We start from the raw sequence: 12986 nt of genomic DNA, 5'->3' as shown, positions 1-12986 counted from the left end.
TCGAGTCTTCAGGTATGAGTCATTTGTTCATCCTGTGACCACCCCATTGGCAATACACAATGCAGTATCGGAAACAGAAGTGATTAGTTCACCTCTCCAGACTTTGGGTTCGAGTTGTTCGTTCGACTCAAACCCAAAGACTTCAGAGGTGAACTTATAATTTCTGTTTAATGTACAGAACCAGGGGGGATGTTCCAGCGCATGCGTGGTCAAAAATTAACTAATCACTTTCTGAGACTTGTTGTTCTTGTTCAAGTGTCATATTAAAGATTCGTTCAAAATGAACGAATCATTCATGAACGACACATCACTATAGGCTAAGGGTGTGTTTTGTTCAGCTCCCCAGGTCTTGAATCAGTATATATTGTACATGAGTTTGGGTACTGGTAAGGACCATGCCTCACGCTTTGGGACACTGATAACTCAAAAATTAAAAACTTAAAAATATTTCATTTTTATGTCATATAAATGTGTTTGATAACTGCACACCCCATGTATTTTAATCCTTACTGTCTAATTTTTTTCTTGTCCTTTTTTTCAGGAATACATCTCCAAACTCAAACGCAGCTACTGTTTGTCGTAGCCATGGTTTGAGAGTGTTTTTGCGCGATCACTACCGTAATGTGCTGTATACATGCGAGCGGAATTTGAAGCGCGGATGGTTTGACCTGCAGAAGTTCCTACAGAAGAAGAGGAGGAGGATGAGGAGGAGCTTTTGTTTAAAAGACCACCGAATTGTTCGCTATCTGTCGTTTTCCTGCTGTCTCCTTTCTTTTCTACACGTTCTCCAAACGTGTGGTTTTAGAGTGCTCTGATTATTATTATTATTATTATTATTATTATTATTATTATTATTATTATTATTATTAGCTTATGATCGATTTATGGTTTTTAATGAACTTTTGTCCACAAACTGAGGATTAAGGAAACACATTGTAGGACTCGAAATTTCTTCCGAATGGATATTAATACCACAAAGCTGCTGTTATTTTTTGTATTTGGAATTTTAGGTGAGTAAAATTAAAACCAATGTTTTTTGTTTGTTTGTTTATTTGTTTGTTGATTTTTTAAACAGCAGAAGCCTATTCCTATTTTGCAACATTTACTGTCTGTTGTAAAAAAAAAAAAAAAAAAAAAAAAAAAAAAAGATTTGCTCCTGGTGAAGTCTCTCTTTATTGCCATTTGCACTGAGAATAAAATGCAGGACTGAATTGATTGTTTTTATTTATTTGGTGCTTGAACAATCAACCGTCCTCTTTATAAATGCATACAGCGCCAGTGTAGATTTAAAAAGTTCTCTGAAAATATCTATAGAAAAAATAAGTATTTAATTACACATCATTCTCATGTGCAGTTCAGCTGTGAAATATCACTGAAAGGAACTGAACAGTTTTATAGTTTAGAGTCTCTGCCACAGGCGGCTTAATTACTACAGATTATTTAAGTCTAGTAGTATACTGTATATATTATTTATCAGTAGAATACATTATTTAACACTAAGAATATCATCATTTGTCTCACCTGAATGTGATTCCTTGATTATTTTAACAGATATAGTTATATAGCCTAGGCCTCTATAAAGTACTAAAAATATCATACAGTAGATAGGGATATAACAAAAACCAATCTGTGATTTTTACACAAAATTATTAATTGAATATTATTAAAATTATTACAATTATTACTTGCTTCAAGTTCTGTAGCCTACTAAATTAATTCATGTAAATATGTGACTAAAACCCAAAGTATAGCCTATGTTTACTGGGATAAATTTACTATTATTTTGTAAGTGCTTTCAAAACTAGAAAAAAAAAGAAGTAATGTTTACTTGAGATGATTTCATAGTCAAATGTTGGCGTGGATTTTGAACGCAGTTAGGTGTTCATATAACTTTAAATGGATTTAATTTCGAGCATTATAATAATGAGTCTTTACTGGTCACATATACAGTAGAGCACAGTGAAATTGTTTTCTTCACATACCCCAGCCTGTCAGGAAGCTGGGGTCAGAGCACAGGGTCAGCCATGATACAGCACCCCTGGAGCAGAGAGGGTTAAGGGCGTTGCTCAAGAGCCCAACAGTGGCAGCTTGACAGTGGCAGCTTGACAGTGGCAGCTTGACAGTGGCAGCTTGACAGTGGCAGCTTGACAGTGGCAGCTTGACAGTGGCAGCTTGACAGTGGCAGCTTGACAGCTGGGGCTTGAACCCCCACCCTTCTGATCAGTAACCCAGAGCCTTAACCACTAAGCCACCACTGCCATAGATAGGTTGTTTTCAATATTTCTTAATAAGGCCTAAGGCTTATTGCATTATGAAATGTTATGAAAGATCAAGTGTTTTGGTAAAGTTGTGTTTTTCAGTCAGGTGTATGGTGTGCGTGCGACTCTACATCTTATAGTTAATTAATCATCTCGGGTCCAATCAAATTTAGAAAGGCTGATATGACTGTGCTTACACATAAGTGTGCTAATTTAGGTTGGAACTATTAAAGGTGTTAGTAACCAGTAACTAGTAATGCTGATGGGTACTTTTTGCAGTATTGAGATTTATGCAGTTCCTCAATTTTGAGTAAAATGTATTTATTAAACAAGAAAATTGCTAGTTAAATTCACTTACAATTTTTTAGAAGCGAAATCCTTGGTGCCATGTGAAGCTTAACTAAAATATTCTTAGTTAAATTGACCTTTTTTTGTGTGGAAATGATCACACTTTTCTTGAGTAAATTTCACACCAATATATTTTTTTCAGTGTGGTATTGGACAGGTAAACTTCATTAGGCCTATTATTATTATTATTATTATTATTATTATTATTACTAGTACTACTACTACGACTACTACTACTACTGCTAATAATAATAATGATAATAATAATAATAATTATTATTATTATTATAATGAAGAACAATAATAATAACCTGGATAAGAGGGATTCATCATAAGCTAAAGGTAGTGCTCAGAAAAACGGATTTGCAGTGACCTTCTCTAAGGGGAGAAGTGGACCCAAACCATCCAAACAAATTGCCCTCAACAGCTGTTTTTTTCTTTTTAAGTTGTCATCCATTGGCTTCAAACATTATTACTAACTGAAGTGCATAATAGGTAAAATTGCACCATATATGCTCAGCAAAAAAAGAAACATCCTCTCACATTCAACTGCTTTTATTTCCAGCAAATTTCTTAACATGTGTAAATATTTGTATTAAGATAAAAACATTCAACAACTGAGACATAAACAAGTTTCACAGACATTTGATGAACAGAAATAGAATAATGAGTCCCTGAATAAAGGGGGTCCATATCAAAAGTAACAGTCAGTATCTGATGGCCACCAGCTGCTTTAAGCACTACAGAGCATCTCATCCTCATGGACTGCACCAGATTTGACAGTTCTTGCTGTGAGATGTTACCCCACTATTCCACCAAGGCATTTGCAAGTACTCGATCGTGTCTGGGGGGACACATGGTTACATGTAATTTTCCACTTCAAGGATGATCAGCTGTCCTTCCTGTCTCCCTGTAGCACTGTCTTATGCATCTTACATTACAGACATTGCAGTTTATTGCTCTGGTCACATGTGCAGTCCTCATGCCTCTCTGCAGCAATCCTTTGTCATGTTCATGCAGGTGAGCAGGAACCCTAGACATTTTTCTTGTGGTGTTTTTCAGAGTCAGTAGAAAGGTCTCTTTAATATCCTAAGTTATTGTAACTGTGTGTAACTTTAATTGCCTACCATCTGTAAACTATTAGTGTCTTAAGGACTGTTCCACAGGTGTATGTGCAATAATTGTTTATGGTTATTGAACAAGCATGAAAAACATTGTTTAAACCCTTTCCAATCAAGTTCTGTAAAGCTTATATGGATTTTATAAAATTATCTTTAAAATGCAGTCTCCTGAAAAAGGGACATTTATTTTTTTCTGCATAGTATAAATACTGTATCCTTTTGTAAGTGAAACCTACAGCAGGTTATCCTCTGACCACTCCCAAATTATTTTCTTACAGTCAAAAAAAATGGTACTATTGGAGGCAGTAAGAATTATATATATATATATATATATATATATATATATATATATATATATATATATATATATATATATATATTAACTACAGGTATGTATTCTAGACGTGTAGTAAAAACTTTTGATGTGCAGATGCCATGTTTCTGACAAATCTCTTCTTTATAGCAAAAGAGAACATTGAATTGAAAGTCACATGCAGTCCTGGAGTTCTGGAGTGTAATAAGACAGCTCTTCACCTTGAGATGGAGGAGTGTGGAGGACGCTTCAAGACTGATATGGCTGAGTTAGACCCCCAGAATTGGTGCAACTTAACACATTTTATTAGGTAACCACTTTAATCAGATTTATATTTTTACGACATGCTGGATTACAATAAATAATCTTAAATAATATTCCATTTTAATATTTTTAGTGAGTAGTCAAGTGAAAGGCAAGTGAAGCAGAGCCCCCCACAAAGAGCCTCCTTAACACTCATAAAGATCCTCTCGCTCTGCTCCTGGCCCTCTAGACTGGATCTGTCTTTTAGTGCTATCAAAGTCTCACCTCTTTCTTTTGGTCTTGAGCTACTGGCCACAATCCCAGCAGTCAATTTTGGGATGCATCTGCTCATGATCCAAGTGAAAGCCCAGATATAATACCTCCACACATACAATCACACACTTAGCTGGGTTCACTGTGAGCTCGGCTTATCAACAAAGATTTTAGGACTGCCCTCACATGTTGCATATGCCACTGCCAATTTGTACTACAGTTTATTATGTCATCTAAATAAGCAGCAGCTTATGCACTGTGCAGTCATACTACTCTCTACATTAGCCATTTGAGCTATAGCTTTCACACTGAAAAACCTGAAAGAAAGAGTGATAAATTGGCATAAACCTAACAAGATAAAGAAAGTTGTTTTTTCCTTAGACTTTGGGGTTGAACCTAGGGTGAGATTTTAATAGGAAATTAGTTGTTTGTGACTTATCATTTAATAAAATGATTGATTATTTTGAAAATGCTTTAAAAGTGAGGTGTTCTGACTATTATATAATAGTATCAATGTTGTGTATATAACATGTATATATCATGGACGAGCAAGCCATGGATGAAGTTGTCCTATGACACCCCAGGAAGATCCTGAGGCAATGATGGATATGTTCGACAGCACCACCTTGCCTGACTAAAGTGTATGCAGGCTCTGTATCCAGGCTTTTCTGACTGGAGAGGCCCAGCTGGTGGCCCATAGTCTGACACCCATGAACCTGTAAGATTATGCCATACTTAGATGAACCATACATGAGAAGGTCAGTCTGTTTCCAGAGGAGACTGGCTATTCATGTTGGAAAAAGCTGCTGTAATCTATGCTACACCCTGGACTGTGACTCAACTATTGATCCCAAAAAGCCACTGAGAGGTAGCTTCAATAAATGTGGGTGATATAGGGCAGAAACCTATGGTTCCACATCAAGGTACATTCAGTACAGTTTAAACAAATCGTGTGCATCTGAATAGGTTTCCTTTACATGAAATAAGCCTTATTTAAATGTTATGAATGCTTCCAATAGATAACTATTCTGCAGATAACTCTGAATGTATGATATATTACATATGCAAATGTATTTATTGCTCATTTGATCAGTTGTAAATATGACTATATCAGTAATGTGTATAGTGTGTCTGAATTAGTGACTGAATGCAATGTCACTCTGACATCTGTTGTTTCTCTCTACAGACAGTACCACTACTTTACATCCTGCACAGAGAACAATGCAGTGAAAATCGGCTGCTTTTGGCCTCACCCAGTCGTAGAGCACTATATTATCCTTATCCACAAACAATTTTTTTTCAACTGCACTTCTACACTCGTGGTCTGGAGTGACAATCAAGAAGACACTTTGACCTTAACCATAGATATTCTTATCATAGTTCCAGTCTTTCTAACACTGGCCATGGTCACATCAGTGGTATGGTGCAGCAAGAAAAGATAGTACCTATAGGCTAAAATGTTATGTATACTATATACAAGACCTGTTTCACCACTTACACATTAAACTTGGCTCTATGAGTTTTGTATTTGTATTTAAATCATTTGGCTGATGCCTTTAACCAAAGTGACTAACAAATGAGAGCAATTGAGGCCTAAATGCCTTGCTCAAGGACCCAATACTGGCAGCTTGGTGATACTGGGATTTTAATGTTACAGTGATTTATTAAATAACCTTGCCTAAAATTATAGACATTTGGTATACATCCTACAGTGTTTTCCCCCATTTGCTTTCTTCCGAAGGAAAATAGTTCATAACAAGGAATGGGACAGAGAATAAACAACCATAAAACAGTACAATTCGAAGAGAACAGAAAATGGATAAACCTTGAATCTACTAAGTATTGGCTTGAATTTGCCATGTAAACAGGTTCATGGACATGATTAGGATATAGCCCTAACTGTGTACTTAATTGTGTACTAAATTGAGAGTATAAAGATTATTTTATGTACAGTAAATAAAGTATGACAGGGTGCATGGCAAGGAAGATATTTGTATTGTGAGGGACCTTAAGACACAAACTGGAGTAAAATGGAGTAAATTATTCCCAACTCTGTTGCCTCATGCCCTTAAAGAATGTAATATGAAGCACTGGTCCTTCAAACTAAACTCTGAGAAGGACATAAAAATCTTTCCCACAGTCAGCAGTGAAACAGTGGAAATACGCTGACTTGAGGTACAAAAACTGTCACAATTTCTTGAATCATATATACATTATTGTACCTGGTGCCAAAATGTGATCATGTTGTGACATGTTTTGATAACTATATACACTATTGTCATATACATTGAATAGAATAGAATAGAAAGAAGTATATTATAGTGTATGTGTGAACTGAGGGTACAACATAAACATAAAGATACTCTATATGCACATGGCATATAGCTTGTTAATCTCTTTATCCTTTTCTGCTCTGTCTCTTTCCCACTAACATCAATTTGTACCCTTTTCCCACACTCACAAGCAGACAATCCAAACAGGATGTCAACCCCCACTGGCCTTCCTGCCTTCCTTGTCCATATTACTGCAACAGATATGGCACATCCACACAGACATATTCCCAACCCCCAGGGTTACAGGACCTATACTATAAATAAAACCTCATGACTTTAATTATTTTTCAGTGCGGTGAATGACACAGCATTTATACTCAATCATTAACCATTTAAAACAAGTCACAATGTTTTATGATGAATATTAAGCTAAACATTTCAAATTTGGTCCTGGCTTTCCAAAAGAGGGGGTTCAGTGCTATGCTCACATTACTATCTTACAATAATCTTTATGGTACAAAAATATGTGCAGGGTTACAAATACCTAATTTTCTGATGAAATATTGTTGTTCTGCTGCATGATGTATAAGTTCATTTTCTATGATGTATTTTCTGTCATACAACATTGTACAGTGTTGGCTGAAATGTTAGAATAAGTTGTTGCAGCAACATGCCGTTAATATGAGAACCCATTTCCAAAGATTTTTTTTTATGCAATGAAAGCATCAGGCAATAATTTCCTATTTATCCATTAAATCCCAAACTGCTGATTCCAAGTTTAACTTTGAATAGCACCAAGATAAGCTGAGCACATATCTTAGCTTATTTTAAAGCTGTATGTTGCACTGTGAGAAATAAACACAATATAAACACAATTTAGTGTGATCTGTGCTCTGTTTGGTCAATCTCCTAAAGAGCAGTGCTATCCATCCATCCTCTATAACGCTTATCCTTCCTTCTTATCCTTCACGCTTATCCTCCACGGTGAACCTGGAGCCTATCCCAGGGAGCATCAGGCACAAGGCGGGGTACACCCTGGACAGGGTGCCAATCATTGCAGGGCACAATCACATACACACTCACACACCCATTCATACACTACGGATGCTTTGGACACGCCAATCAGCCTACCATGCATGTCTTTGGACTGGGGGAGGAAACCGGAATACCTGGAGGAAACCCCCGCAGCATGGGGAGAACAAAAGAGCAGTGCTAAACTTTGAAAATTTTAAATCCCTATTGAAAATTGTAATGATAACATCTGTGGTCTTACCAATCACAGTGGACTGCTTATTGACTACATGGGAAACTACCAGTTTACTAAAATGTGGCGATGAAATGGTTCTATGTTAAATGTGTCTATATTATTCATCACTGATGGTTTGGTGAAATGAAATATTTTAGCAAATCAAATGATCAAATATCTCATTATGACATCACATTATTTGTTTGTTTTAATCAAACTGTTTCAGTGGACAGCACCACCTGCATGTAAATCTTTTATAAATCCCCTGACACACCACCAACGAGCTCCATGGTGAAGCATGGTGTTTATCGTCTCCTCCTGAACTTTTTATAGAAAAAAAAAATCTCTATGTTTATTGGACAAGAACTCTTCAGTTATCCTGCCCGGATGCACGGCTTTTCCATATGATGATTGGGAGACCTTATAAAGTGGATGAACCTGGTTATAATAAACATATCACAATATCTCAGAAAAGTGTATTCTAACATATTCTATCATCATGATATCCTCATATCACCCAGTGACCGCTTTTCTTTCCTGTTATCTGATGCAGGCTTGTGGGAAGGATACACCAATGCTGTTGCCCTGAGCATTCGTGTAGAGCACTTCTCTCTGACCCGGTAGATCTCATCCTGTCAGAGATGATGACGTGATAAATATTTTATGAGCGAGTTATTTCTATAAATAGATTGCAGCATGCATGTGGTTTTTTTTTTCATTTACCACGTGTACAATTAATATTACAACAGCCAAATGATCTAAACCAAAATTGGATTGTACTGGCTCCCTACTCCCTAAATAGGTGCACTTCATTCAATATGGAATTGGGTTCCACATCCAAGGCAGTGTTGTACTGTATAAGAGTGTAAACCTCAGAGTTCCATACAATATGATACTATTACTCCCCTGTGACCCTGAAAAGGAGTAAGCGGTTAAAGGTGGATGGATGGATGGATGATACTATTACAATTCTTAAAGTAATGATTTGACATTTGCTACATATACACTCACTGCTTGAAATTGATTGAGTGAATAGAATTGATTGATGTTTGAAACAAATTTTCAATGGTAAAATAAGTTATAATTTATGTTATGTTTAAGTAATATTATTTTTAAAATTATTTTTATAATGAAATAAACAGTTTGAATTAATAGAGCGTATTATCATTTAATCTTTCATCAACAACAACTAACATATTTTACAATATATATTATTATTATTTATATATAAATCTTTTACAGTATATTTTTCACTTAGATCTTTTTTTTTCAATGAGTATTCATAAATTCAGCTTCTTGAGTGGAGCATGGGCTATGGCATGTAAAATGTCCAATTTCACTGTTCATCAATAACATCTAACATGCTAACATATTTTAAACTTTATATTTTTCACTTAGATTTTTTTCTTCAAATTATTATGCTGCCTTTTATGGCTGTCTTTTTTAATTCCTCAACAGTGAAAAGGATGGACAGCAATAAACATTATACATATTGTACATATAGCAGTATACAAGCTATATAGAGGAACAACAATAAAAACCCACTTGACTTGACAATGCTGAAAACTCACTAACCTATAAAAGTGGTTGACCATATACTTCTACATACCAGGGTTTCACAATAAAAAAAAGACTATGATAAAATATCTGAGACTTATGGATTGTAGCAGGCTGTTACATTGTGCCTGAAAACTTGTCTATATCATTTAATTTCTCTCATGCCATTCACATGGGCCGTTAATACACACAAATAAACAAAAACCTAGAATAAAACTTCTTCTTATTGAGTATTTTGGCAGTGTGCTACACCTAGTCTCAAATTTGTGAGATGCTTTGTGAATGAGGAGAAATGGCAGAAGAAAGAAGAAACTGGTACAGTCTTGTGTATATGATTGAAGTGTATTAGTGTTTAATTCCGCCATCTACAGGCACAAGAACATAACTACTGGACCATTTAAAGGGGTCATATCCATCCATCCATCCATCCATCTTCTATACCGCTTATCCTTCTTTCAGGGTCACGGGGAAACCTGGAGCCTATCCCAGGGAGCATCAGGCACAAGGCGGGGTACACCCTGGACAGGGTAGGGGACATATGATGCTTTTTAATGTTTTCCTTTTCATTTTGTGACTTGCAAAGTTGTATAAGATCTGTAAAGATCTGCAAAGTTACAAAGCTCATAGAATAAATCCCTTTGTTAGAGACTATCTAACAGAGAACACTGCTCCAGACCTGCCTAAAACTCATCAATCGAAGTCCAGATATTACTTCTGCAAACGTCTATGTCACTATTCGAAATATAAGCATAATCCTGTCCAGAGGCAGGCAGAAGAAAGAAGGTGAGGCTTCAGTGATTTGTGTTGGCGGTATGTCGTGGAGACGCTGTGTGTTTCGATGTGAAAGCAAAACCCCAATCTTGTGTGTCTGAATCAAAACCATAAAATAAGTATGTTTGATTATTTTATGAAGCATCTACTTCATAAAATTCAAATGATGAGTTTTGTTTTGTGGCCCAGGGCTCAGTTGTACACCTCTGCTAACATGCTAGCTAAAATGATTGTTTTGAAGTAGTTTTGATATTCAGCTGTGTGAATTTTTACTTATAAACGTGCAGAGTAACGCACATTCCTGTGACACAGTTACCTGTCTGTATTTTGTGTCTTTTTGTCTGTTGATTTCATAAGCCAAATCAAACTGTTATAACATCGCATCTGAAAAGTAAGAGTTTCAAAATAAAAACGTACAACTGTGAAACGTTCTGCTCAAGTCCTGCTTGCAATGTTGGTTCCGGCTGATCTCGATCATCCGCATTTTCTGAATCTGACTTGGGCTCGAACTGACGACATTATTAACTGTGTTGCTTAAAAGCTTAGAATTGCATTAGAAGCCTTGGAAGCTGACACTCGCCATTATGATAAGTGGTGTTACATTTCTGACAGACGCTTGAGGTTTTTGTCCACTCACAACCCAATGGGTCAGCTAGCCAATCAGAGCAGTCTCAGAGCAGTCTGGGCTTTTCAGAAGGAGGGGCTTTGGAGAAACCGTAACTCATTTCAGGCAGACTGGGAATAGAGGTACTGCAGTAATGTACAGTATGTGAAAAATAATGTGTTTTTTGAACATTAAAGCATGTTAACCTATTATTACACCCAATAAACAAAATAATGAACTTTTAAAAACGTTTAAAAAGCATCATATGACCCCTTTAAGTTCCAGAAAGTTCCTTTTAAAAGCCCAAAAGAAACTGGGAATAAGAGATGGAGGTGATCTTCAAGATGACAATGACTGTATGACAAGTAAATAAAGTTTTTGCCTTGAAAAGCTGTTTCTGTGGTTATTAAACACATGCATAGTTCTTCAGAATAAAGTCATACTACACTGCACATTGCGTAACTTACAAAATCATATTGTATGATCTAGGTCATGGGGGCCACCTCACTTTCTGACCAGGCCATATCAGGCCAAGCTTTTGAAACAGCCATAAACTAAAGGCTATTAAATGCACTGTTATCTATTCTCACTCACACTCACTTTCAGTAACTGTTTATCCACATGTGCACCATGTTATGCCCCCCCCCCCCCCCCCCCCCCCCAAAAAAAGGTTTGTGGACACCTGAAGATAAACACCCATATGTAGACCTTTGTCTGGTGGAAGCACACAACTGTCATGAATGTCTAGGTATGCTGCAGCATTACAGTTTCCCTTCACTGGAACTAAGGGGCCCAAACCTGTTTCAGCATGACAGTGCCCCTGTGCACAAAGTGAGATCCAAAAGACATGGTTTGCCAAGGTTGCTGTGGAAGAACTCGAGTGGCCTGCACTGACTCCTGATTGCAACTGCACTGAACACCTCTGGGATAAATTGGAACACTGACCACACCCCAGGCCTCCTCGCCCCATATCAGTGTCCAATCTCTTCCGCTTTTGTGACTGAATGTGTTATGTCCCTCACAGCAACACTCCAAAATCTAGTGCAAAGCCTTCCCAGAAGAGTGGAGGTTATTATAACAACACAGGGGGACTAAATCTGGAATGGGATTTTCAAAAACCACATTTAAATGTGATAGTAAGGTGTCAACAAACTTTTGGCCATATAGTGTAGGTGTCATTAGTGTCATTAGTTCGGTACTCCCCGTTTGAAATGAACAGGAACGAAATTTCAGGTGTCGAATTTGTGTGCAGTGGACATGTAGCCTACCTCTTGCATTTCTCTGGTCTTTACAAGCCATCAACTGTAGGAGTAACTGTGCTGAAATTTCAGTAAACTGAAATTTAATATCATACAGCTGGACCACAAACATTCCATAACATTCGTGTCAACTACATTTTTAGGCATTGTAGTGTCCCTGTTAATCCAAGCCCCACTGCTCTATTATTAAAGTGCACCTATTATGGTTTTTCAAATATTACCTTTCATGTAGTGTTATATAGTTGTTTGTGAATGTAAAAACATCTGCAAAGTTTCAAAAATCAAAGTGCATGACAAATGGAGTCATTGACTGCCAAAAGAAGGAACCAATTCTGAACAGCTGAAACAAGTCATTAGTAATTCCAGACTTTAACATTTTATGACATTTGGCAGATGTCCTTATCCAGCACAACTTATATTTATCTCATTTATACAATTAAGCATTTGAGGGTTTGGCATTTGGGCTCATGAGCCCAGCAGGGGCAGCTTGGCAGCGTTGGGATTTGAATTTACAACCTTCCAATCAGTAGTCAGACTTATTTCCTGCACTAACATAAGTAGGTTTGTAACAAAAAACCATGCCTCTAGTCTTCATTGGCTGCTCGCTGAAAGAGACGAGACTAGGGCATCTGACCAATCAGAGCAGAGTATGCTCTCTGAAAGGAGGAGTTTAGAATGAATCCTTTAGAACAGATAATTTAGTCATTTTTGACACTGGAC

At 36.8% G+C, this 12986-nt stretch overlaps 1 protein-coding gene across 1 annotated transcript; it reads left to right on the top strand.

Moving 5' to 3' along the window:
- Window positions 1-555: 555 nt before the first annotated feature.
- Window positions 556-6075, top strand: LOC108256701 (receptor activity-modifying protein 3). The gene is made up of 3 exons (XM_017453841.3): window positions 556-1010; window positions 4191-4350; window positions 5743-6075. Exons 1-3 carry the CDS (start codon window positions 959-961, stop codon window positions 5996-5998), a joined length of 468 nt encoding a protein of 155 aa, XP_017309330.1. The 5' UTR covers window positions 556-958; the 3' UTR covers window positions 5999-6075.
- The last annotated feature ends 6911 nt before the right edge of the window (window positions 6076-12986 follow it).

Source organism: Ictalurus punctatus, chromosome 23 (genome assembly GCF_001660625.3).
Source record: "Ictalurus punctatus breed USDA103 chromosome 23, Coco_2.0, whole genome shotgun sequence".
Classification (NCBI taxonomy): domain Eukaryota; kingdom Metazoa; phylum Chordata; class Actinopteri; order Siluriformes; family Ictaluridae; genus Ictalurus; species Ictalurus punctatus.
The sequence above is the reverse complement of the archived record's forward strand: the minus strand, read 5'-3'. Positions and strand labels throughout refer to the sequence as shown.